This window comes from Ursus arctos, unplaced genomic scaffold (genome assembly GCF_023065955.2).
Source record: "Ursus arctos isolate Adak ecotype North America unplaced genomic scaffold, UrsArc2.0 scaffold_5, whole genome shotgun sequence".
Classification (NCBI taxonomy): domain Eukaryota; kingdom Metazoa; phylum Chordata; class Mammalia; order Carnivora; family Ursidae; genus Ursus; species Ursus arctos.
The window spans coordinates 2817003-2842147 of NW_026623067.1; the positions used below are offsets into that span (position 1 = coordinate 2817003).

Here is a 25145-nt window from a genome sequence, read left to right on the forward strand (position 1 = left end):
CAGCATCACAGTGGGAGACCCCACGGGGATCCCCCAGAGGCCCTGACCTGCCAGGACGAGGAGCATGCCCCGTGCGATGGGGCCCCACTGTGGACTCAGAGCCTCCCTCTGGGCATGGCCTCAGGCAGCATGCCATGCAGGGACCCTGCTATGAGCCTACTTTCTGAGGCCACACGGTGGGCACAGTGGTCTGGGGAAGGGGACGGAACTCTGGGTCAGAGTGGCCAGCTTGGCTCCCCACCAGGGGTCTGTGCTCTAGCGGTGGCCCCCTATCATTGCCCCGTGACTGCGGCCCCAGGTAGGCCAGTCTCCTGTCCCTGGCAGCGTCCCCTCCCGTGAGAGCGCGGCCTTCCTTTGCAGATGGGAAGCCAGTGGAGGTGGATCCACACCACATCCTCATTGAGGACCCCGATGGCTCATGTGCCCTCATCCTGGACAACCTGACTGGCACGGACTCGGGCCAGTACATGTGCTTTGCAGCCAGTGCAGCCGGCAATGCCAGCACGCTGGGCAAGATCCTGGTGCAAGGTGAGCCCACCCTGGAAGGGAGGCTGGAGTAGAGGGCGTCTGGACCCCACTCCACCTCGGTGGCCCCATGGGGGGCTCGGGCCTGTGGGGGGGCTGCCGGTGACATCCAGGGCACCCGCAGGTGGGGATAGGGTCCTGGTCCATCATGGTGTCTCTCTGTATCTCTTTCCCTTACGTTGCTGCGTCGCCCCACAGTACCCCCACGGTTTGTGAAAAAGGTCCGGGCAGTTCCTTTTGTGGAGGGAGAGGATGCGCAGGTCACCTGCACCATTGAAGGCACCCCGCACCCTCAGATCAGGTGGGCTGGGCACCTTGTGCCCAAGAAACAGGAGGGGAGGTAGGCAGCATGCTCGCTGCATGGGGGGCGGGCAGGTTCTGAACGCGGCTCCCGCTGCAGGGAGGGCAGTACCCGCTGGAGGTTGGGCAGCTGGCATCAGGAGTGCGTGGGCTCTGGAAGAAAGCCCAGTCTTGCAGGGTGGGCAAGAGGAGGGTCTCGAGTAGAGGAAGCTGGGGAGGCCCTCCTCATCCCCTGGGGTTGGTTGCAGGTGGTACAAGGATGGAGCCCTGCTGACGCCTAGCAGCAAGTACCGAACCCTGAGTGAGCCCCGCAGTGGTCTGTTGGTGCTGGAGATCCTGGCTGCCAGCAAGGACGACCTCGGCCATTATGAGTGTGAGGTGAGGTGGGCAGGCACAGGGGATCTACCTCGGGGCCTGTTGTCACCCAGGGTCCCTGAACCATGATGAGGGAGGAGACTCCCCCACTATCTCCCAGTGTCCCTGATGAGGGAAGGACCCCAGGCCCACCATCACCCAGTGTCCCCAATGAGAGAGGGACCCCAGGCCCACCATCACCCAGTGTCCCCAATGAGAGAGGGACCCCAGACCCACCATCACCCAGGGTCCCTGATGAGGGAGGGACCCGAGGCCCACTGTCACCCAGGGTCCCTGATGAAGGAGGCACCCCTGGCCACCATCATCCAGTATCCCCTAATGAGGTTGGGACCCCCAGCCCATCACCCAGTGTCCATAGCAAGGACAGGGACCTGGGTGGGAACTCTGGGTGGCATCCTCTCTACCAAAGCCACCTGTCCACCTGCAGGGCCAGTGGTGGTCTGTGGCACAGCCTGTGGCTCTTCCTGGCTGCCAGCCTCCTCTGTGTGGTTGCTTCTGGTGGCCTGGGTTGGGCTAGATGGGGCCTGCCCCATGGCAGCTCCTGGGGAGGCCCACAGACCAGAGTTAGCTGTGGACCCACACCGTGTGATTCGGTTACTACTACCAACACGTGGAATTTGAGTTGAAATCAGTTACTTAACTGTGGGTAAAGATTTGGTTCTGTTTCCAGTGCTCCGGGCCCACATGGCTACCACACTGAATAGATAAAGTGTCCCTACCACCTAGGAAACCCCTGCACAGTGCTGGGTCTGTTGGGGAAACTTTCTTCTGTGGCAGGCTCTGGGACACAGCCAGGGAGGGCCCCCCATGTTAGAGATGGCCTTGACGGTCCTAAGGGAGCCACTGGCTCTAAGTGGGCTCCTGCCATCCGTCCTGCAGTTGGTGAACAGGCTGGGCTCTGCGAGGGGCGGGGCAGAGCTGTGCATGCAGAGCCCTGCTGTGCGGGCCCGGGAACAGCTTCACAGGGAGCAACTTGCAGCGGTGGAAGGTAAGTGGTACTGTGGGGCCAGGTTGGGGGGAAACCATCAGCCTTTCCAATCAGGGTGTGCTTCCTGGACGAGGGGCAGTGAGGGCCAAGGAGGGGTCTGGCTGGGAGAGATGAAGATGCAGAGGCCATGGGGCAAGGGCTGGTTCCTAGCCCCCTACTGGGGCAGCATGAGGTGAACCTTGAGCCCAGAGGTTCAGCAAGGCTGGAGGACAGCCCTGGCGGGGGGGCGGGGGGGGCTGTGTCTTGTTTACCATCCCTGTGGCAGTAATGAGTATGTAGAAAGGCCAGGCCTGGTCCTGGCAGGCTGCTGGGCAGTGGCCAGCAAGGCGTCGTAATAGATAGCAGGAACGTTGGGGAGGATGATTCTGTGGGAAGCGTGCTGAGTGCAGAGGACCAGCTGCTGGGTCCCAGCTTGGCTACCAGGAGAGGGAGTGGTGTCAGGGGCCTGCTACCTCCACACTGGGTTGGGCTGTTCATGGAAAAAATAGAATGCCATGGCTCTTTCTCCCTACCCTGGCTTGGGGTGGCATCTGGGGTCCTGGGGTGGGTCTCACTGAGGGGAGATGTGCTCCTGGGTGGGAGGTGAAGGGTGGGCAGCAGGATACCTTATGCCTCCACTCACACCTGAGTCCAGGGTCCCAGCTGTGCCCAGCCTATGAATGGCCAGGACGGAAAGGGGGGCAGCTGACATCTGTCCTGGGCCTGCTCAGTCAGAGAGCAGCCCTGTGGTGCTCACAGGGCAGGCTGCAGCCCCAGGGACAGCTTCTTCCAGTTTGGGTTGCACCACCTAGAAGGGGCTACCTTGTCAGGTGGTGAGCCTCCTGTCCCTAGAGGCATGCAGGCAGAGCCTGGACCAACACCTGGTGGAGCTTCAGTTCTCACAGTAGGAGGGGCTGGAATACATGTCCTCCCAAGTCCTGAGTGTTGGCTTCTGTGATGCCTTGGGCTAATGGATCCAGTCCGTCCTGGGGCCCAATGTCCAGGGGCCTCTATCTGTCTGGACCCTCCCAGAGTCAGCCTACCTGGCATCTGGAGCTTGACCTCACAGCCTTGATGCCTTCCACAGCCATCACACAGTGGGCAGGGGTCCATGTTCCTGCCCCCCAGAGGGCCCTGTGGTGTCTGCAGGCACCTGCACTTCCTGCCATATGGCGTCTTATGTTCGGGAGGTGCTGAGCAAGGATTTCAGCACTCCCTCTCAGGCTGGCGACACGCGTGTCCTACAGAGACATTCACTTCATTGTCATGATGGTTCACTTTCTGTCAACGTCTCATGGCTGTGAAGTCTGCAAGAGGGTCAGCCCTCTGATACCAGAAACATTGCACCTCACAACCAAGAAGGCCAGTCGTCACAGACCCAGGAGTTGGAGCCCGCCGCCTCCTGCTTCCTAACCCTATCCTGCCGCTTCATCTTTAACCTGGTGGCTCCGCAACCAGAAGAGCCCCAGCCTGCCTTGTGGGGTGGGCACTGCCCCCTCGCTTTTGGAACTGCACTGGCCTGGGAGCCCCGCTTCGCACAGCTGCACCCCTCTGATAGCTGCCAGTATTCACCGGGGCTTAGAGCCTGTCAGGTGGCAGGTCAGGTCAGGAACAAGGCACCAGGAAGGTAGCAGCCAAGACGTTCCCTGACTACCACTCCAGAGCAGCAGGATGGGACTCCAATCAGGGGAGGGTGAGGGAAGGAGCTCTGGGTTTTCCCACTACTCTGCACACAGAGTCCAGCCTGCAGGTGGCAAACAGGCTGGCTCGCTCTGGGCCCAACTTAATCCAAACACACAAGGCATTTTGGCTGGATCCCATCTCTCTCCCAGGGGGCTTCCCTCTCCAGGAGGTAGCTGGCACAAACACACACAGGTACATATATACATACTTGTGTGCACACATATGCGTACATACGCACACATTCACAAGTAAATGAGGTTCCCAAGGGCCATACAAACACAGCTGGTACCTTTAATTCACATGCACCCAATCAGAGACAGTTTAAAATACTCTTGGTCATCTAAGGGAAATCCTTTCTCTATGTGGCACTGCAGCAAAACCTAAAATCCCACACACCGGAAGCCAGAGCACCATGTGCCCGGTCATGCCATTTGACTTTTCTGAGCATCCCACTCAGCTTTGTCCCCAGGATGGCAAGAGGGACTGTTGAGATCTGAGGGTACTGGTATCTGCTGGACTGCCTGCTGTCCAGCAGGGTGTGGCTGGGAAGGGCATCTCTGTGGCAAGCCTAGCCCTGCCCAGAAGCTGCCGAGGAAGAGGCCACAGGATGGGTGAGAATAGGTGCTGCATGGTCCCGGATGAGTCCTGTCCTGTCTCTGGGACACAGGTCCTCCATCTGCTGACTCCAGGGAGATGGAAAGCTGGGACAATCAAGGCAGTTGAGTTTATGGGGAGCTTCTATGGAGAGACCTAGGTTTCCCTGCTCACTCGGAGCTCAGGACCCTGTCCAGGCATCTCTGGTTTTTCCTGATCGGATTTCCATGGCCTCATGGTGCAGAGCTCAGATGTGCCATCTCTAGGACTCCAGTGTTCCTTTCCCCTGGAGAGATTCCTTTGGTCTTTAGTATTTTTTATAAAATAGCACCAGCCATCCCAGTCCCAGTTTGGCTCCCATGGCCCCTTCCTTCCCCCACTTCTAGCCTTCAGTTTCTGTCTGAGAAGTGGGACCTCAGGTTTGACAAATTCACAGGGCTCCTTGGGCACATGGGCTGAAGAAGGAGCTGGGATTTCTGCATGGGCAGCCCAGACAGGGCCCCTACTCTTGCTGCAGTCCTTGCAAGACCCTCATTTCCTCATGTGGAACACAGTGATGTCACACTCGCTCATCCCCCAGCCACTCAGAGCAGGTACTGTCATCTCCATGTTAAAGATGACAGAACTGAGGCTCCAACCTGAGACAGGCAGATCAGGCAGGACTTGGATACGGTGCTCCAAAGCCGAGCAGGTTACTACACTGCCATGCCACTCAAATGGCTCAGCACCTGAGCGCTGGCTGATCTGTAACCCTCGCTATTCCGACTGTTTTCTTTGTAGTCACTGAGCAAGAGACTAAAGTCCCCAAGAAAACCGTCATCATGTAAGTGCAGGCGTGTTCCTAACCTTCCTTCTGACTGCCGTGCCCCCTGCATGCCCACTAACCCACTTGGACCTTGTCCGTGTGGTCTGGTCACCTCCTTGTCTAACTGCTTGCCCACATAGCCTTTGCTCACAATGCAGACTGCCAGCACTTTGCAGATGCCCCTGAGGGGACCCACCTTCCCCTGAGGCCTTGGCTACCTTCACACTTCACAGCTCTCTCTTCCAGGGCCTCTATGGCTCCTGTGCCTCCACAGGGTAGACTTATTCTGCATACCTCACAGTGGCTCACCCAGGGCTTGGACCCAAAATCACATCAGTTAATTTGGAGCTGCTTCCCACAGTGGGCTCAAGGGAGTATTCTACACCTCAAACCCTAGGATCTAGGGCATTTTTGTCCAACAGAGCTTTCTGTCAGTGGAAATATTCTATCTTTGTGATGCCCACTACAAGAACAGCTACTAGCCACATGCGGCTACTGGGTATTTAAAATGTGTCAAGCACAACTGAAGAACTGAATTCTAGATTTTGTTTATTCTCATTAACTTGCATTTAATTAAAATAGTGTAATCCTGGTGAGAAGCACAGCTCTAGGACCCTTAAAGATCTCCAGGCCCAACCCTAGCATTTGGGAGATGGGGAAACTCGGGTTCAGGGAAGAGGTTTGCTCAGGATGGTTCATGATTGAAAGCCAGCAGATAACCCATTTCCCCGGTGCCACGCCCACCGTCCCCTTTTTTATTCGGTGCCTTCAAGGCTGGGGGTGTTGCTAATTAAATAACACAAGAGGTCTGGAGCTGAGTAAGCCCACAGGAAGCAAAGTCGGTTTTGACCTGGATGATCCAGTATGAGGTGTGTGCAGGTGGAGATTGTGTAAAAGCTTGTGAAAGCCAGGAGGCAAGAAAGACTGGTTTAAGACCAGATGACTGGGAAGCTCCAGTTGGTTCCTCATGGGCCTAGGACCTCCTAAAGGGGCCTGTAGTTGGCCAGGTTTTGGAGAATCCTATCACCAGACATTTGGTCAGATCCTGGGTTAACCCTTCCTCAACTTCCTTCTACCTTCTCCAAGGTACATTGCTGCCTACAGTACATGGGGCAGAAGTAAGCATCCATGGAGGTATGCAACTGTGCCACAGCTATACACAGATTAACTATACATTTCATCTATGAAGGGAGCATTTTTATTATTTACATCTTACACATGACAAAATGGAGAAACAGAGACAGGGCCAGGCTGCCCCATCAGTATGACTTCAAAGAGGACTGACACCTGGGGCAGCTGGACTAGGAGACTCCTGAAGGCATCCTGAAGCCCAGTCTATTCCAGGCTTCGGCAGGTAGAAACACACACCCTGTGATGCTGGAGGAGCTCAGCTGGAGGAATTGTGCCAGGCATCTCCTCCAAGGGCACACCACAGAGTGGGGACTCAATGGACATGGGGAGGAAACAGGGCTTGGAGAGAGACCCCTGTCACCTGTCAGTCCCACCTGCTATCCTGGGAGCCTCAGTGCAGGATGCCCACATCCCTTCATTGGGACAGTAATGAGCTCAACACAGGGAGGCATTTAGGAGACAAGACCCCACTACCCATGTGACTGACTGTCCTGCCTTGGCGAACTGAAGACGCATGAGGCCAGCAGATGGGCCTGGCCCAGGTTCCCTGATGTTTGGGCAAGCTCCGGCCCAGGGACAAGCCTAGTGCTCCTGAGCCTGGGCATTAGGCAGGAAAGCAGTCCTGCGATTTTTGAATAGGCCATGCCTCCAAGCCTCAGTTTCCCCATCAGTTAAGTGGGGTGTAGCATTTCCTTCTTACCAGCTGAGGGCTGAGGAGAGAGGGCCTGTAATTGCTGTGCACCCCAAGGGGTAGCACACATCTCTGGGCTCATCCCTGCTCCAGGGATGGATGGAGCTCTGAGTTGGACAAAAGCTGAATGAGAGGAAGAGAGAGAGCACGAGCCTGCCTTAGCCATAGCAGGCAGGTGGTGACAGCATTGAGCTCAATGCTCATGCATTGCCTGAGCCCAAGAGAAAATGCAGGTCCCAGGGCCCAGGAGAGTTGTGAGTTCCCCAGGGTCTGTGTGTTGCTCAGCCCATCCCTGCTCCCTGATACTGCCTGATACTCATTTTACCCACAGCACCTGGCAAGGTCAGGGGCAGTGGGTGGCAGAGGGGTACTGGGGCTGACTGGTGGACTTCTAAATCTTGGCCCTGGGCAGGTGCCCAGCCTTCTCAGCCTCCTGGTCCACACTTGCAAAAGGAGGTCAGATCCATCCCCCAAGGCTGCTGCAAAGTCCCTGGCCAGTGCCTGATGTCCACCCACATGCAAATGGCCTTGTGTTCTGCCTCCTCGTCTCCTTCCTGCCCACTCCCATTTAGGTGGAAGTGGCCCAGGAAGAGGAAGTGCTTGTCTGACATCACACAGCCCGTGATGGCCAAGCCACACCCAGAGCAAGGTGTTCTTGCTGGGCTTCACACCCCCAAACAAACAGATCAGGAGCACAAGCAGCAGATCAGGGCTCTGACAACCCTCTCGGACCTAGCATCAGCTGCCAGTGTACCTCCAGCTGAGGACCATTGAGGCTCTTGCCTTCTGAGAGCTCACTGGGGTAACCCCCCATGATACAAAGCACAAAGCACTCATGGGATAGATAAGGAAGGCCACATGGCTATGTCCCTGCATCCCTGTACATTAGCTCTGCAAGGAGCAGTGGTATCTCCAGAAGAAAATGGCCATAAATGGAGGAGAGCCATACATGGAGACATTGTGAACCAGACTTGGTCTGGGGTTTGGAGGTGCCCTGTGATGTGGCCTGGGCCTCCCCTGTTGCCTCAGCTCTTGTTTGAGATCTGCATACTAGAGCCTGAGGTTGGCCAGATGGGGCTTTGTGCTGTTTTGTTGGTTCTCTGGCTAGGGGTTCCAGAGAGTGGGCTCAATCACACATGTAGGAATCTTGTTTATGCAGTGTCACCATTTGCTTGCTACACTAACCTGATCACTCACAGGGCCCCTGCACGTGCTGATGGCGCGGGCACTGAGCAAGGCTACAGGTCTCTGTGCACATTTCCTCTTGGCCCTCTCCCTACAGAGAGGAGACCATCACCACCGTGGTGAAGAGCCCCCGTGGCCGGCGCCGGTCCCCCAACAAGTCCCCCTCCCGCTCACCTTCCCGCCGCACTGCAAGCCCGCCCAGGCCAGGCCAGTTGGCTCCTGAGCTGCTGTACTCACTGGGGGCTGGCCAGCCCCGCAGGCCTGAGGTGGAGCCAGGCTGGAGGCCTACTGTACCCACGCTGTATGTGACGGAGCCTGAGTCCCACATGCCAGACCTGTCTCGGGGCATGAGGCCCCAGCCCAAGTGGGTAGAGGTCGAGGAGACCATTGAAGTCAGGGTGAAGAAGACGGGCTCCAGGGGTGCATCCCCTGCCAGAGAAGGACCTGACAGCTCAGCAGGGCTTCTCTTCACACTGCCTGGTGGGACTCCCATAGGAGACCCCAATGCAAACAACTCCAACAACAACCTACTGGCTCAGGAGCCCCAGGCCCGGGGCAGAGCCATGGTCATCACTGGAGACCCTCTCATCTTCTGCACGGACACAGGGCCAGAGGAGACCCATGAGCCATTCCCTCCCCAGGCTGCTGAAGAGGAAACCCCCATGGAGGAGGTGGAGGGAGGAGGTGCCCTCCTGACGGAGGAGCCCCTGGGTACCAATGGCCTTTGGGGCCGTGACCCCAAGATCCTCACACACCACGGCCGAGTGCTGACACTGGCTGACCTGGAGGATTACGTGCCCAGGGAGGGGGAGACCTTCGGCTGCCATGGCTCTGTGCCCAGCACTGCTGATGACCCACCATGTGAGGTCTCTGTGCTCCAGAGAGAGATCAGTGAGCCCACTGTGGGGCAGCCTGTCCTGCTAAACGTGGGGCATCCCCTGGGCCCTCGAAACCCATCCAGCTTTTTCAGTCGCCGGGAGACATCTCCCTTGGGGCCTCAGGTCCTCGGCCCCGCAGGAGTCTCCTTCCGTATGCAGGAGGCCCAGGTTGGGGGTGCTGCATCCTGGAAGCCGTCGTTCTGCATCCAGGTCCAGAGGTCTGCAGACAATGGCCAGAGCAGCTTCAAAACGGAGGTTAACACCCAGACGGTCAGCTTTGGGACAGTGGGCGAGACCGTCACTCTGCACATCCGCCCGGATGGGGACAAGGCCCCTGGTCCCTCCCAGGGCTGAGGCTGTGAGCAGCAGGCACCTGGCTGCGGGGCTCTGTGGCTGCGTGGAGGAAACCAGGGTTTTATGAATACACGTGTGCTCCGACCCTCTCCCTAAGTCTCCAAGAACTCAGGGCTGGAGCCTGCCCGCCCCTCTCACCCCAGGCACTTGCTACCTGATGGGGCCCGGTCCAGCTGAAGACACTACACACAGACCTGGCATCTCAGAAAGTACAGAAGGCCGGAGGGACTCACAGACTGTAGCTCTGGGCTCGGGGCTCTAGACGCAGATCAGGGACTCTGCATCTGTCCTGCCCTGTTCACGAGGCCAGGCTGCCAGGTGGGCCCTGTCTGCTCCAGGCTGGGGTCCTAGTCTTCCTCTCAGTGGGGGGCTCCCCAGCCACATCTTCCCTATGAACATTTCTCTCAGCCTCTGGGAGGCCTGTGCAGGGCCCAACCCTGCAGGAACTCCTGGGCCTCTCTGCAGGGTGGACCACGGTCTGTGTGTGGGAAGCGGCCCATCGGCGACCCCCAATGATAATAAACTGGTTCCCTGCACTGACTTTGCTCTGCTCTCTTGCTTCTCTGTCTAATGGCTCCGGCGTCTTATGGGGGAGGGTCCTGGGTCGGCAACCGACATCAGCCTGTGGGTTCTGGCCCATTCTTGGGGTCCCTGGGTGGAGGCGTGACAGCTTGCCGGTCTAGCTTGCTCACATGGCCTGTGTGTCTGGTCACAGGTGCATATACTGGGATCAGGACAGCCCATAGTGGTCATTCCTATCCTGCTGGGGGCTGAGCAGGCCTTCCTGCCCCCTGTGCAATGGGGGCTGTTGGCGAGATAGACACAGAGTGTGTGATGTGTCAGGGGTGTGCCGACATCCTTGGACTGGGTAAGGACAGGATGGGTTCCCCAGTGCCATGGGGTGCAAACAGCAGCCCGCCCAGTTGTCTCTCATTGTCCTGGAGAGCCCAAGGATACAGAAGATCAGCAAGAGAGAGGGTCTGGGGCAGGGGAGAGTTCCAGGCAGGGGGACCTGCTGGGAACGGAGTGGTGGGCATCCCTGGGCATGTGTGAGGCTGTGGTGTGGCTACACAAATTGGCCTCCAGGTGGAAGAGGAAAACGTGCCGGGAGCTGGGGGAAGGGAGCCCACACATGGGGCAGTCTGAGGGTTCCCTCAGGGGGCTGTATGGGAGGCTGGAGTGGGAGCCAGTGAGGGTGCGGTGGCCTGGGTGGGGCCAGGCTGCAGGTGTCAGGCAGGGAGCAGAGGCTGGCCTGGGAGGGCAGGAAGGAGCCCCTGGTCCCTGACAGCATCAGGCTGTCCCTAGGCTTCCCTAGAGTGTGGGGCTGGGTCCACCCCAGCCTGGTGGCTTAGTACCCTGGGTCTGGAGTGGGCCATGGGGTGGGGGGAAGGCAGTCCCAGGATGAAGGGATGGGACGAACAGAGACTGAGGGCAAACCAGGACGGAGGGCAGGTATCCAGGCCCACCTGTCCCCAGAGGAGCCCACATGCTCCTGAAGGCCTTGAGTTCACTACCTGGAGTGGGTGGGTGGGGAAGGCAGGTGGGAAAGGCAGCCTCTGAGGACTGGGACAAGGTTTCTTGAGCCTTCTCTTGGGGCCCAGGCCACCTCTTACCCCTACACACTGACCTGCCTCTCCTGCAGATGCTGCTGTCCCTCCCCCAGTTGCCTGGGAGCCAGCAGACCAGGAAGTTACAGTGTGCCCTGAGGCTCCAGGACCCTCCACAGGGGACCATGCTGGCCCCAGCCCTTGCCCTGAGGGGCCACCCAAACTCCAGGAAGCTGGGCCCCAACTCCCAGGCATGGAGGCTGCAGATGTATCCGGTGAGGCCCAGTGGCCTCAGGCTGACCACAAGGTGCCACCTGCTCTCAGAGTCCCCCCTGTGCTGGCCCCGACCTTGGCCACCCCAGGTATCCATCCTATGTGGGCGAATGGGCAGAGCCCTGGGGACCCTGATATCCCAACGGCTCCATGCACTCAGCCTCAGTCTCCTCATCTGTGAAACAAGGCAGGGGGGTGGGTGCTGGAAGGTTCTTCCCCAGTACATCTGTCCTGGGAGCCAGAAGCTTTAGTGGTCAGCCCTGGACAGACAGCCTGGGTACCCTGTGCTCCTTGGTAGGTGACGAGGGGGAGGAGGGAGGAGGAGGAGAGAGGAGGAAGGGGGAGGAGAGAGAGGAGGAGGTGGGGGAAGAGGGAAGGAGAAGTAGGAGAGGGAAGAGGGAGGAGGAAGAAGAGAGGGAGGAGAAGGACAGGAAGGAGAAGAGGGAGGGGTAGACCTCCACACCACTCTGGGCAGATGAGACCCCGGGGATATTGCCTTGAGGCCCCTCCTCCCAGAAGCTGCTGCACCTAGGTGTCCAGGGCCCTGCAGAGTGTCTGGGGAGGGGAGCCTCAGGGCTGGTGGCCCAGGCAAGGAGCTAAGGCAGGAGGGTGCCTTGGGGTCTTGCTCTGCAGGGAGGTCAGGAGCCCTGGGTTTCAGGAGTGGGTGTTCCTGGTCTGTTTTTACCCATAGGGCCCTGCACCCCAGAGTCCCTGCTCTGCCTTGTGCTCCCATCCTCTGGGCCTGGAGGACGACATGGGGCACATTGTGGAGGACAGTCCCAGCTCCATCCCGTCTCTCACTACACCCCTTGTCTCCTACCAGTTGAGCCCCAGAAGGTGCCACAGCCTCTCCCCCAGGAGGGCCAGGAGCGGGACTCAGGGGCTCACACCAAGGGCCCGGGACGCACTGTGCCCATCCGGTAATCTCCCTAACATGCTGGGTGGGGGTATTTTGTGAGGGGACATCCCAGGGGCAGGCAGGGGGGAAAGGCCGCCCTCAGGGTGAGAGGTGTTGGTGGAGCCCTCTCATTACCCAGGGCTGGGTCCCGTCTCTGCACATCCCCTCCCAAAACATCTGCAGTGCAGGGAGGCAGAGGTTGGGTGCCTGCACTCCAGAAGTGTAGGGGAAGGGCAGACGGCTCATCTGGCACCACGACCACAGGCTGGAGGGCCCAGCTTGGCCGGGGGCAGGCGCAGTGGAGCTATGGGACGTCCACAGCCAAGTGTTCGCGGAGACCACCCATAGGACATACGTGTACCAGGCCAGCGACACGGCTGCCACAAGTAGGTTACACGTGTGGTCCCCATGCCCTGGACTGGGGGGACACTTGTGCAGGGGGACCTGCAAAGCCAGCTGGCCTGTCCCAGGCTTGCTGTGGCCAGGGGCCTCACGGCCCCTTTCCCTGCATTCCCTAAGAGGGGCATCCCTGGGAGGGGTGAGATCTTTCCCATTGGGGGTGCTGACAGTAGTGAATTGGATGTTGAGTGCCCCTTTCGCTAGCAGGGGTTAGCACGCTCTCATGCCCTGCCCTTGGACAGCTAAGGTCTAAGCAGGACAGACAGAGGTTAGATGGAAGGAAGCACTTCCTGGCCATCAGGGGCCTGGACAGAGTCAGGAGGGGGTTGTCCTCATTTGGGGAGGCAGGTGGGCTCTGTTGCCCCAGGGGAGTATCTCAGGGCCTGGCTGCCCACCTGGGGGGTCAGGACAAGCCCAGGGTCAATGCTGGTCCACCAGGGGGTCTCTGACTGCAAGCCCCAGCTTGACAACTCCGTGCTGGAGGGGCTGTGGTGGGCAGGGTGGGCGGCACAGCCTGGGCCCCCCCTCACAGGCTCCCTCCTGCACCCCAGGGCCCCCATCCATGCAGGTCACCATCGAAGATGTGCAGGCACAGAGGGGCAGCACAGCCCAGTTCCAGGCGGTCATCGAGGGCAACCCGCAGCCAACGGTGACCTGGTACCGGGTAGGGACAGGCACCGTGTGGGGGGCCGGGCCTGGGGAGTGTGTGGCAGTCCCACCCGACAGCAAGGCACTCACTGGAGGGTGGGACAGACTGCCTTGCAGGGGTCCCCAGGTGGGGCTGATGAGCACCCGCCTATGCCCGCAGGACGATGCCCAGCTGGTGGATGGCGCCCGGCTCAGCCAGCAGCAGGAAGGGATCACCTACTCGCTGGTGCTGAGGGACGTGGCCCAGGATGACGCGGGCGTCTACACATGCCTGGCCCGCAACGCTGGTGGCCAGGTGCTGTGTAAAGCGGAGCTGGTAGTCCACGGGGGTGAGTCGGGGGATCCCTCCCAGAACCCGAGTGTTTGCTCCTTGCGAGCAAGGGGTGGGGTCTGCGGCCTCTCATGGGCTCCAGCACAAGGATGCTACACTTGTGGGAAATGGACATCTGTACCCACACCGACGGCTTTCCGCTCCTTGACTGCAGGAGACAGTGAGCCGGACTCGGAGAAGCAAAGCTATCGAAGGAAACTGCACTCTTTCTACGAGGTCAAGGAGGAAATTGGAAGGTATGGTCCCATAACCCAGACCCAGGAGCCACTGCCACGCCCCCGGAGCTCCGCCCCCAGCCCCCGCCTCCCTGACTCTCTCCCCCGAGTCCCCGCCCCTCAGCCCCGCCTCCCTGAGTCCCTCCCCCTCAGCCCCTCGTCTCAGCCCCGCCTCCCCGAGTCCCTCCCCCTCAGCCCCGCCTCCCTGAGTCACTACCCTGAGCCCCGCCCCTCAGCCCCGCTTCCATGAGTCCCATCCCCGAGTCCCATCCCCGGAGTCCAGGCTTCTCAGGAGCACCGCCCCCAGATGCCTCCTTCCTTAGGGGACTCCTCCAGCCCCGACCCCTGGGAGCCTGGCGTGCGCGCCCAGCATGGCTCTCCTCCTCCCAGGGGCGTGTTCGGCTTCGTGAAGAGGGTGCAGCACAAGGGAAACCAGATGTCCTGCGCAGCCAAGTTCATCCCCCTGCGGAGCAGGACGCGCACCCAGGCGTACCGCGAGCGTGACATCCTGGCCACGCTGAGCCACCCGCTGGTCACTGGGCTGCTGGACCAGTTTGAGACCCGGAAGACCCTGATCCTTGTCCTGGAACTGTATCCCGCCCTCAGCCCGAGAAAGTGTGGAGAGGGGCGCGCCCTGGGCAGGCAGGGGTCCGAGGGTCCCGAGGGGCCTGTTCTTCCGGTGTCCCTGGACACAGCACCATCCTTGAAGCTCCGGTCCCGTGGGCCCGGAACTGGGGCAGGGCTGTGTCCGCAGGGTCCAGGACATGCCCTCAGCAGGCCCCTGCCATGCTCCACGTGGCCTCACCAGCAGGGAGGTCCGACTTGTGTCGCTGTCCCCAGCGCTAATGCTGAGAGGGTCCTCAGGCTGCCCACCCAAGCTCAAAGGAGCGGTACACACGCACTACTCGCTCCCCTCCTACTCTGCTGCTGCTGCCCCCTGACCTCAGCCCCTCTCCTCGGGGTCCCTGTCCCTCTCCCACCCTCAACCTGAGCACCAGCCTCCCCAGCATGGCCCCCACCCCCACCCAAGGTAAGACTGGCCAAAGGTGTGTGGGGCTGGATGGGTTCCAGACTCCAGAGCTTTTCTTAACCTGAGCCCCAGGTGCTCGTCAGAGGAGCTGCTGGACCGTCTGTTCAAGAAGAGTGTGGTGACAGAGGCTGAGGTGACTGCTCCCTGCCTCCCGCTCCCATCCAACACAGGCCCCAGCACTCCCCAGCTCAGACACCTTCTGAGGTTCCCCAGGGCCCCATGGGGTGTGGCAGCTCCTCGGTGGATCTCTCCAAGCCTGTCCATGTCTTCCCCCTCACTGATGTCCCCTGGCAGACCTTACCTGGCCGGTAGGCCGTTCTACCCACCTGAGACATGGTGCTTCCTGCTTCGGGCAGGCTGGTGCACTGCCAGGCTGGAGGAGTCCTCTGGCCTCGGGGGGGGCTTTGCACAGAGCTGCCCTGTGGGACCATCCCAAGCTCAGATCTGGGGGAAGTGGAGGCCTTGCAGGTGGGAGCAGGACAGGGAAGGGAGTGGAGGAGGAGGTGGAGGAAGGCCCCTACCTGAGCCCTGGCCCTTGTTGCAGATCAAGGTCTATGTCCAGCAGCTGGTGGAGGGGCTCCACTACCTGCACAACCACAGCATTCTCCACCTGGACATAAAGGTACTCAGCTCCCTTGGGGTCCCCAGGGACCAGGAAGGACAGGTGGGAGCCTGGGGCCTGCTGGTTGGGGGTGGGTGCACAGGCTGACCACTTCTAGATTCCCTTTTAGGACTTGGTTGCCTCTGGGGATGGGGCGCTCTTTCAGGTGTGGTTCAGCTGTAATGAATTGGAGGCTGTCCCCAAATGGCACTGAAATCCACCCCCAGGGCTGCCCATGGTCCCACACTGGTCTCACTGTTGCCTTGGAACAGCCCGTCACAGACCCGAGTGTTCCCTGCAACCCTGGGAGTCACCTCCTTAGGCCATGGCCTCACCCCTCCCTGACTCTCCCTAACAGCCCCCCAATATCCTGATGGTGCATCCTGCTCGGGAAGACATTAAAATCTGCGACTTTGGCTTTGCCCAAAAAATCACCCCAGGAGAGCCACAGTATAGCAAGTATGGCTCCCCGGAGTTTGTGTCCCCGGAGATCATCGAGCAGACCCCTGTGAGCGAGGCCTCTGACATCTGGTGAGTTCCCATGCCAGCAACCCCCTGACACACACTCCCTGCCCTCTCCTCCTGCCCCCACACCCCTCAATCCTGAGCACACCCTTTGACTGTGGTTTCATTCTGCAGGGCCATGGGGGTCATCTCCTACCTCAGGTGAGCAGACCCCTGCCTCCTGTCAGCCACCTCCTCTGAAGCCAACCGCAGACCCCCCACCTCCACCCCCACCTCCCATCAGACCCGTGGGAGGCCACGAGCACTACTGGCTGCTCCCCAGACCAAGGACTCAGGACCCAAAGGGCAGCTATTATGGGAGCCAGCGGTCAGCCAACTGATAAGTGGTTTCTGCTGAGCTCTTTTCCTACACACCCTGTCCCAGAGGAGCTCTGCCCAGTCACCAGGCAAAGCAGGGAGCTGTTTCCCGAAAGGGTGTGCATAGTTTGCGGAAAGCCCCCTCATAACAGTTACTGCTGTCCTGAGGATGCTGCTGGTGTAGACGGCACCTGGATCCCGAGCTAAGCCTGGGTACATACTCCAGGCTGATCCTTGATCCCTACCCCAGGCTGAGCCTGGATCTCCGGGCAAATCTCAGATCATTGTGGGGATTCTCAGGGGTGCACGGGAGTGGCACCATTGCCATCCCCAGACAGGACTGGGGACTTCCTTGTCCTGGCCACCTGTCCCCTATGGATCCAGAAAACCAGGTCACAACTGAAGGCAAGTTGTGTCTCCGCTTTTAGCCTGACCTGCTCATCACCATTCGCTGGTGAGAGTGACCGAGCCACCCTCCTGAACGTACTGGAGGGGCGTGTGTCCTGGAGCAGCCCTGTGGCCGCCCACCTCAGCGAGGATGCCCAGGACTTCATCAAGGCTACCCTGCAGAGGGCCCCAGAGTGAGTGCACAGCCCTTCCCCCTCCCAGGGTTCTCCTAGGCCTGGGCCGGGGCAGCTGACCCCCTGGCCTGACCCCTGGTCTTCCTCTTCTCCCAGGACCCGGCCCAGTGCAGCCAAGTGCCTTGCCCACCCCTGGTTCCAGGTGAGTAGGCTGAGCCCAAGCAGGCCTGCACAGGGACAAAAACGGAGGCCAGGAGGGGTGGAGGCCTGCGTGGGCCACTGGGTACACCAGGATTTCCCCTCACGCCCCTCTCACCTGGGCCCTGTCAGAAGTCCGTGCCCGCGGAGGAGGCCCATTTCATCAACACCAAGCAACTCAAGTTCCTGCTGGCCCGCAGCCGCTGGCAGGTGAGCGGGCAGCCTCGAGGGCGGGGGGCGGGTAGGCGCGGAGGGCAGGGACTGGAGGCGCAGTCGGCCAGGGGAGAGTTCGGGTTGCGGGGGTGGAAACTGCGAGGCGGGGTTAGCGGTGAGGTGGGGCCTGGAGGCCCGAAGGAGAAGCCAGGCCCCGAGGGCTGGCTGTGGGTCCCCTGGGGGCCTGGGAGAACAAGAAACCTTGCACACCCTTCGTTGGGCTGTGCGCTCTCTGGGCCGCCAGGGCAGGTCGGGGCGAGGTGCGTGCCTACAACGTGCCACCGAGGGCAGGAGCAGACGACAGAGCCCTAGGGTCTGTGGAGTGGAGCTTGTACCGCCCCCAGCTCCTGGGTGCCCCTTCTGGGCCAGCTAGGAGCCGGGAAGGCGGAGGGCATATGGCTGACACTCCCCTGTCCCCCGCATTCCCCCAGCGCTCCCTGATGAGCTACAAGTCCATCCTGGTGATGCGCTCCATCCCTGAGCTGCTCCAGGGCCCGCCCGACAGCCCATCTCTCGGGGTGGCCCGGCACCTGCGGGGCGACGCCAGCGCCTCCTCCAGCAGCTCGTCCTCCTCCTCCGACAACGAGCTGGCACCTTTCGCCCGGGCCAAATCGCTGCCGCCCTCTCCGGTGACCCACTCCCCGCTGCTGCACCCTCGGGGCTTCCTGCGGCCGTCAGCCAGCCTTCCCGAGGAGGCAGAGGCTTGCGCGACCGCCGCCGCCGCCGCGCCTCCTCCCACGCCGCCCCCTGGAGCAGAGGCGCCTGCGGCCGCGGGCTGCGTTTCCCGGCAGAGCGTCATCCGCAGTCTCTTCTACCAGCAGGCGGGCGAGGGCCCCGAGCGCGGAGGCCCCGCGGCGGGCAGCAGGCGGCACCCGGCCCGGCGGCGGCACCTACTGAAGGGCGGCTACTTCGCCAGCGCGCTGCCCGGTCTGCGAGAGCCCCTGCTGGAGCACCGCGCGCTGGAGGAGGAGGCCGCCCGGGAAGAGCAGGCCGCCCTGATGGCCAAAGCGCCCTCCTTCGAGACTGCCCTGCGGCTGCCGGGCTCCAGCGCCCGTGGGGCCCCTGGCCGTAGCCGCTCCCTGGAGCTCGACGGGCCACACAGCGCCAGCTCCTCGACTGAGGCCTGTGGAGGGCAGTGCCCTGCCCCGACCCTCTCCGGCCTCCAGGCAGACTCAGGGGAGAGTTGGCCAGGAGGGGTGACGCGTGCCAGGGAGATGGAGCATAGGGAGGGATCTCAGCAGGGGCCAAGACTATTTCCGTCCATCAGTGGAGACCTGGGTTCCACTCAGCAAGAGGGGTCATCTCAGGACAGCTGTGGGGGGCAGCCCACCCCTTCCTTTCATCCCCAGTGGAGTCCTTCTCCCCCGGAAGGCTGTGGCACCCCTAAGGCTGTTACACCACAGCCTTCTGGCTCTTTCCCTTCAAAGCAGTGCACAGAGTCCCTCTTGCCACCCATGAGCTCCTTCCTCTCTGGGGAGCCAAAGGCCCCCCTGTCCCCAGCCCAAGAAAGCCCCCAGCCAGGCTCTGAGAAGGGACCAAAGGACACCCCTCTCCCTGGGAGGCCGAGTCCCCCTAGCTCCCCAGAGCTGGCCACCCCAGTGGGCACAGAGCCTGGCCCCTCCCAGGATGTGGAGGGCCTGCCCGTGGAGCTGGAGGACGTGTCCGAGTCTGAGCCCAGCCCACCGCGGCCTCAGGAGCAGGCAACCACACGGAAGTTCTCCCTGGGGGCGCGCCATGGGGGCTATGCGGGAGTGGCAGGCTATGGAACCTTTGCCTTTGGTGGGGACGCGGGGGGCATGCTGGGGCAGGGTCCCCTGTGGGCCAGGATGGCCTGGGCCGCCTCTCAGTCCTCTGAGGAACATGACGATGCTGGGGCCCAGAGCCCGCCCCCCCAGGCCAGTGCAGCACCCCTTCCTGAGGGCAGCAGGGCACCCCCAAGAACCTCCCCAGAGCTGAGCTCATGGGAGGACTTTGGTGGGGGCTCCCAGGTGTCCCTGGTGCAGATCCGAGACCTGTCTGGGGACTCAGAAGCAGCCGACACCGTGTCCCTGGACATCTCAGAGGTGGAGCCTGCCTACCTCAACCTGTCTGACCTATATGACATCAAGTACCTCCCTTTCGAGTTCATGATTTTCAGGAAGGTCCCCAAGCCTGTGGAACCAGAGCCACCGTCGTCCCCTGAGTCTGAGGCCGGGGAGGAGCTGGCTGAGTTCCCGGAGGCCGGGTGGCCCTGGCCAGGCGCACTGGGCCCGCCAGCCAGCTTGCAGATCACAGAGGAGCCAGAGGACATGGAGACTCTGCTCAGGGAGGCCACCGGCAGCAGGAAGCGCAAGTGGTCGCCCCCCTCCGGCGGCCTCTTCCACTTCCCAGGGAGGCACGCACTCCTGGAGGAGCCCATGGAGCTGGGACTACGCAGGAGGGTGAGGGCCTCCGTGGCCCACATCTCTCGCCTCCTGAAGGGCAAGCCTGAAGGTGACTCCTCTTCCCCCGCCCCGGCAGGTGCACCTTGGGGCACCTCACCTCCCACGCTGGGAAAGACTGGGGTGACACAGAAGCCACGCTCCTCCAGGGTCCCCCCTCCCCGCACACACACAGGGGCTTCTGTTCCTGAGGTCACCCATGTGGCCTCAGCCTCACCCCATGTGCATCTCAGGCCCAGCGTCTGGGACCTAAGGTGGCTTGGAGACACCCAAACAGAGAGGACCCAACCAGGCCAGCCCTGCCTGACCCGTCCCTGACCCCTTGGGCCCTTGGCCAGGCCTCCCCAGGCACCGCTGGCTCCCAGTCTTACCTGCCCCTAGTGCCCTTGCACCAGATAGACTGATCCTGAAGGGGTCAGGGGTGTGGGGGTGGGCTCTGCAGCTCATGTAGCTCCTTTGCAACAAAAGCCCCTAGGATCTGGGCTCTTCTGCTGCGTGGAAATCCCGCCGTGGGTGGCTCTGAGTTCTTCCTCCAATGCTCCTGGGAGCAATGCCAAGACAGCCAGCTCCCAGGGGAGTGGGGCCCCTCAGGTGTGACTTCTAGGGGCCTCTTTCTCCCTGCAGGTTTGGAGAAAGAGAGCCCCCCCAGGAAGAAGGCAGGCCTGGCTTCCTTCCGGTTGGGCCTGAAGAGCAGGGACCGAGGTGGGTGTGCTGCCCAGGGGCTGAGCCACACTGCAGCCTAGGGAACCCAGCTGTGGGGGAAGGGAGCCCCTCTCTGGTGCCCAGACGAGTAGAGGGGGCAAGCTTACATCCACAGGGGCTGGAGCCCAGATTAGTGGGGAGGTGCGGGGGAGGGCGGCTCCAGTGCCCAGCATTGGGGCAGTCCTGGAGGCCTTCCTGGAGGAGATGCTAGTGTTAAAGATGAGATGAGTAGGCATGGGCTTCTGCAGCATCACTCTCTCAGGGGTCCAGGCTGTGTTCTCGGGTTGGGGGTCACCTTTGAAAGCTTGCCTGCCTCCCATCCCATGCCCTAGCGCCATCGTTTTTAAGGGAGCTCTCAGATGAAACAGTGGTCCTGGGCCAGTCCGTGACTCTTGCCTGCCAGGTGTCAGCCCAGCCAGCTGCACAGGCCACCTGGACCAAAGGTAAGGAGGTGTCCTGGGGCTGGGGGGCAGGAAGGCAGGGGGTGCTCCTTGGGGACATTGCTCTCATTGTATGGAGGGAAATGGGCCCCAAGAGGGCAGGGGTCTCAGGGCAGGGTGCCTATTGGAGCCAATCCCCAGGCCTGGTCTGTCCTGCTGCAGACGGGGCTCCCCTGGAGAGCACCAGCCGTCTCCTCATCTCCTCCACGCTCAAGAACTTCCAGCTCCTGACCATCCTGGTGGTGACTGCTGAGGACCTGGGGGTGTACACATGCCGCGTGAGCAACGCACTGGGCACAGTGGCCAGCACGGCTGTCCTCCGGAAGGCAGGTGAGCGGAACGCGCCAGGCCCTCTCAGCGGGGACGGGGCAGGGACTGACCCTGATGGGGGGCTGCTAGGGCACCTGGAGACCACTTCTCCCTTGGTGATTTGGTTTATGCTGGTCCCCTTCACTGAGGAGCCCCATGGAGCAGGATACTTACCACCCAGTCAGCCATGTCAGGACTGCAGAAGGCCTGAGTCAGCTCTGTAGACTGGGACCCCCAGGAGGGGAAGCGGAGGGCGCAAAATAGGGGCTGTGGGACTAGCGCTCAGGCCCTAGCTTGATTCCCACCAGTGGCCAACCACCAACTGTCCTTCAAGGCTGCCCCGGTGAAGCTGCGTAGCCAGGACAGGCCCCTCCAATGGGAGCCTGCAGCTGGCGGAGGGGTGTCAGTGGGGGCCACTCCGTGGGGTTGCTGATGTACATTGGTGGGGGGGGAGCCTGGCAGGGCAGACACCTCCCGAGGCCCCCACCAGAAGAAGCACCGGGCCTCTCTACCAGCTGGCGCTGGAAGGGGACCCTGAATGAAGGGGTCCAGGGCATGGTGGGCTCTGGAACCCAGCAGCAGGTGCAGGAGGGGAGGCAGGGGCTCCATGCTGCATTGGGAAGCCGTGGGGAGCCCCCCTCAGTCTGCCAACCCTGGGCCCTGCAGAGCGCCCCTCCTCTTCTCCACGCCCGGACATCGGGGAGGTGTATGCTGATGGCGTGCTGCTGGTCTGGAAGCCCGTGGAGTCCTATGGCCCTGTGACGTACATTGTGCAGTGCAGCCTGGAAGGTAGGAGCCCTCCCTGTGGCTCCCCTCCTGGCAGCCCTGGGGCCCACACAGTAGGGCCGCAGGGAAGTGCCTGGCTGGTGCTGCGCCCCTGGGTGGCTTCGGGAAGAACCCAGCCACCTCGGTCCTCCCTCAGGGAAGGGTCTCTCCACCCCCCGACTGGGCTGTCCCTCACCCACTCCTGTGTGGCCCAGGTGGCAGCTGGAGCACGCTGGCTTCCGACGTCTTTGACTGCTGCTACCTCACCAGCAAGCTTTCCAGGGGTGGTGTGTACACTTTCCGGACGGCCTGCGTCAGCAAGGCGGGCATGGGTCCCTACAGCAGCCCCTCAGAGGAGGTCCTCCTGGGAGGGCCCAGCCACCTGGGTGAGCCGCTCTGTGAGGCCTGGGGGTGGGGGGTGGGGGTTGCCCTGCCACTTCACTCAGTCACAAGCACGCACTGGGATGCTTTGTTCAAACTGGTAGGCGCCTGCCGCCAAATGGTTCAAGGAAGGAGAGATCAAAGTGTGGGCGTTCACAGAAGGGCCCCCTGTTAGGGGGACTGAGAAAGGGTATGAGAGACAAGGTTGGGGGAAGCTGGGGCTGTAGCGGTGCCTCTCAATCACTGGCTTCTTCCCCCACAGCCTCCGAGGAAGAGAGCCGTGCCCTGCGCCCAGCCCAGCCCCTCCCCAGCACGCAGACCTTCGCCTTCCAGACACAGATTCGAAGGTGCCACCGCCCATCACCCGCTGGCTTTGCTTTCAACGCAGCCTTGGTCTCCCTCCCCGCTTCTCACATCCACACAAGTTCCGTGCGGAGCATCTGGCCCCCCCTCCCCAAATGCTCTGGTCACCTCCCGCTGGGCTTGCTTTTTCTGACACTGGGAAAGAGGGCGCATGGGGGGTTCTCACAAGCCTGGCGGGCGCTTCCTCTCCCAGGGGCCGCTTCAGCGTGGTGCGGCAGTGCCGGGAGAAGGCCAGCGGACGAGCGCTGGCGGCCAAGATTGTTCCCTACCGCCCTGAGGACAGGACTGCTGTGCTGCGCGAATACGAAGCCCTCAAGAGCCTGCGCCACCCACACCTGGCCCAGCTACAGGCCGCCTACCTCAGCCCCCGGCACCTGGTCCTCATCTTGGAGCTGTGCTCGGGACCCGAGCTGCTCCCCTGCCTGGCGGAGAGGTGAGGCCTGGCCTGGATGCGGGGCCCCGGGCGGGACGCTACACACGCCTGGGCGAGGAGGGGCGCAAGGTGACCAGCTCACACCTACCCACGCACCTCCTGGCCCCGTCTCCACCGATCAGCCCAAGCGGGGAGCTAAGCAGAGCCGGGAGGCGCTCCTCCCAAGCCCACAGAAAGGGCTGGGGCCCCGCCCCCCCGCTGCCGTGGACGGAGCCGAGCCCCCCTCCCCGTGCGCCCCCAGGGCCTCCTACTCGGAATCGGAGGTGAAGGACTACCTGTGGCAGATGTTGAGCGCCGCCCAGTACCTGCACGCCCAGAGCATTCTGCATCTGGACCTCAGGTCCGAGAACATGATCGTCACCGAATACAACTTACTCAAGGTCGTCGACCTGGGCAACGCCCAAAGCCTCGCGCAGGAGAGGGTCCTGCCCTCCGAGAGGTTCAAGGATTACGTGGAGACCATGGGTGCGCTGGGAGCAGATGCCAACCTGACCTGGGGGGAAGGGTGGGCCAGGAGGAAGCGCCCCCCCCCCCCCGTCCTGCCTCCCTCCCCATTGCGTTACGCACACCCAGCCTCTCACCTGTGCGCTCACCTGTGTCCACCCCAGCTCCCGAGCTCCTGGACGGCCAGGGTGCTGTCCCACAGACCGACATCTGGGCCATAGGCGTGACAGCCTTCATCATGTGAGTCCCCCAATCCCGGGGGGGGGACTGGGGATCCATCCAGGGTGCCCCGGGAGCCCCCATGTGTCCTCCATCCAAGGATGACCTCAGATCTCGTGTTCTCTCATACATCTGAGGGTGCTCAGATCCCTGTGCCCCCCATCCATCGAGGGTGACCCTAGAGACCCTGGTGCCCCTGCACATCCACCCGAGGGTGACCTGCGTCCCCTGACCCCCACGCGCGCAGGCTGAGCGCGGAGTACCCCGTGAGCAGTGAAGGGACACGCGACCTGCAGAAAAGCCTGCGCAAGGGGCTGGTCCGTCTGAGTCGCTGCTATGCGGGGCTGTCTGGAGGAGCCGTGGCTTTTTTGCGGAGCACTTTGTGCGCTCACCCGTGGTAAGGCGGCCCCGCCCCATCCATCCCCCGGCCCCGCGGGGTCCAACCACCTCCACCTTGCCCCACCCAATCCATCAACCCCGCTCATCCCACATCCCACCTCCCACCTCCGGCCCCAGCTCCAAGAGCTCAGAGAGCTCACCTGACACCTTTGTCCTCTCTCCAGGGGCCGGCCATGCGCGTCCAGCTGCTTGCAGTGCCCGTGGCTAACGGAGGAAGGCCCTGCTGCCTCCCAGCCCGCGGCCGTGACCTTCCCCACAGCGCGACTGCGCGCCTTCGTGCGCGAGCGAGAGAAGAGGCGGGCGCTTCTGTACAAGAAGCACAACTTGGCGCAGGTGCGCTGAGCACTTGGCCTGGCAGAGAGGACGTGTGTGGGGGGGGGGGTCGCCCTGCTGGGCTTCACCCCCTAGTCTGTCCTCTAGGACTTCTGTCTATGCACAGACACGCCAATAAAAAGCAGGACCCGATGAGGTGTCATCTGTTCCTTTGGTTTGTTTTGTTTGGGGAAGGAGGTGAGGGTCCCGGCACCTCATCTGGGGCATGGGGGGCAGGGGCCGACCAGGCAGCAGAACTGCCCTTCCCTGTGGAATGGGTGGAAATGAGGCATCCTGGCTCTCAGAGTGGAGGAGCTGCCAGGGAAGCCCCACCTGTAGTGACCAGCTCATCCAGCTCAGAGTCGTGCACAAACTGGGACAGCTGGTCCCCAGCCTCGCCCCACCAGCTGGCCTCCAAGGCACCTCTCCTGGGGCTCCTGGATGCTCAGAGGTGCATAGATTGAGAACCATCGGCCTGGGCCCCATGGTCACCTCCCCGGCCTGGTGTGGCCTCCAGGACTGGCCATAGCAGTCCTATCTCAGTCGGAGGCAGAAAGGAGCCTGGCAAGTGACTACCAAGGCCACCCAGAGGGAGGCAGGGCTGGACTCCTGTATGGGAAGGCCGTAGAAGCTGCAGAAGGATTCCAAACCCCACTCCCCTGCGGTACCCCCCACCCCCCTGCCACCAGGTTCTGCTAGAACAGAACATCTGCTAGACGTTCTGGCTACTCTAACAAGGGAAATCTCATTGGGAAAGAATTTGTCATTCTGACA

At 61.8% G+C, this 25145-nt stretch overlaps 1 protein-coding gene across 17 annotated transcripts in view; it reads left to right on the forward strand.

Annotated features, from left to right (window-relative positions):
• The window catches only part of OBSCN (obscurin, cytoskeletal calmodulin and titin-interacting RhoGEF), a 144826-nt gene extending 120302 nt beyond the window's left edge, over positions 1-24524 (forward strand). For 12 of the 17 annotated variants that reach the window (XM_057307035.1, XM_057307038.1, XM_057307034.1 and 9 more), the window contains 30 exons: positions 361-528; positions 724-826; positions 1074-1203; positions 2080-2188; positions 11131-11397; positions 12132-12228; positions 12471-12592; positions 13157-13269; positions 13414-13582; positions 13739-13820; positions 14190-14390; positions 14902-14962; positions 15374-15451; positions 15789-15961; positions 16070-16096; positions 16681-16833; positions 16930-16975; positions 17104-17181; positions 17616-19656; positions 20229-20306; positions 20639-20749; positions 20909-21076; positions 21722-21844; positions 22036-22206; positions 22464-22548; positions 22758-22997; positions 23239-23462; positions 23606-23681; positions 23908-24057; positions 24224-24524. In XM_057307035.1, coding sequence (XP_057163018.1) covers positions 361-528; positions 724-826; positions 1074-1203; positions 2080-2188; positions 11131-11397; positions 12132-12228; positions 12471-12592; positions 13157-13269; positions 13414-13582; positions 13739-13820; positions 14190-14390; positions 14902-14962; positions 15374-15451; positions 15789-15961; positions 16070-16096; positions 16681-16833; positions 16930-16975; positions 17104-17181; positions 17616-19656; positions 20229-20306; positions 20639-20749; positions 20909-21076; positions 21722-21844; positions 22036-22206; positions 22464-22548; positions 22758-22997; positions 23239-23462; positions 23606-23681; positions 23908-24057; positions 24224-24401 — 5822 coding nt within the window. In that variant the 3' untranslated portion in view covers positions 24402-24524. Of the gene's footprint in view, positions 1-360; positions 529-723; positions 827-1073; positions 1204-2079; positions 2189-5224; positions 5268-8353; positions 10030-11130; positions 11398-12131; positions 12229-12470; positions 12593-13156; positions 13270-13413; positions 13583-13738; positions 13821-14189; positions 14391-14901; positions 14963-15373; positions 15452-15788; positions 15962-16069; positions 16097-16680; positions 16834-16929; positions 16976-17103; positions 17182-17615; positions 19657-20228; positions 20307-20638; positions 20750-20908; positions 21077-21721; positions 21845-22035; positions 22207-22463; positions 22549-22757; positions 22998-23238; positions 23463-23605; positions 23682-23907; positions 24058-24223 lie in introns of those variants that run through there. The other 5 variants (XM_048220836.2, XM_048220837.2, XM_048220838.2 and 2 more) reach the window with 1 other exon arrangement.
• Positions 24525-25145: the final 621 nt, after the last annotated feature.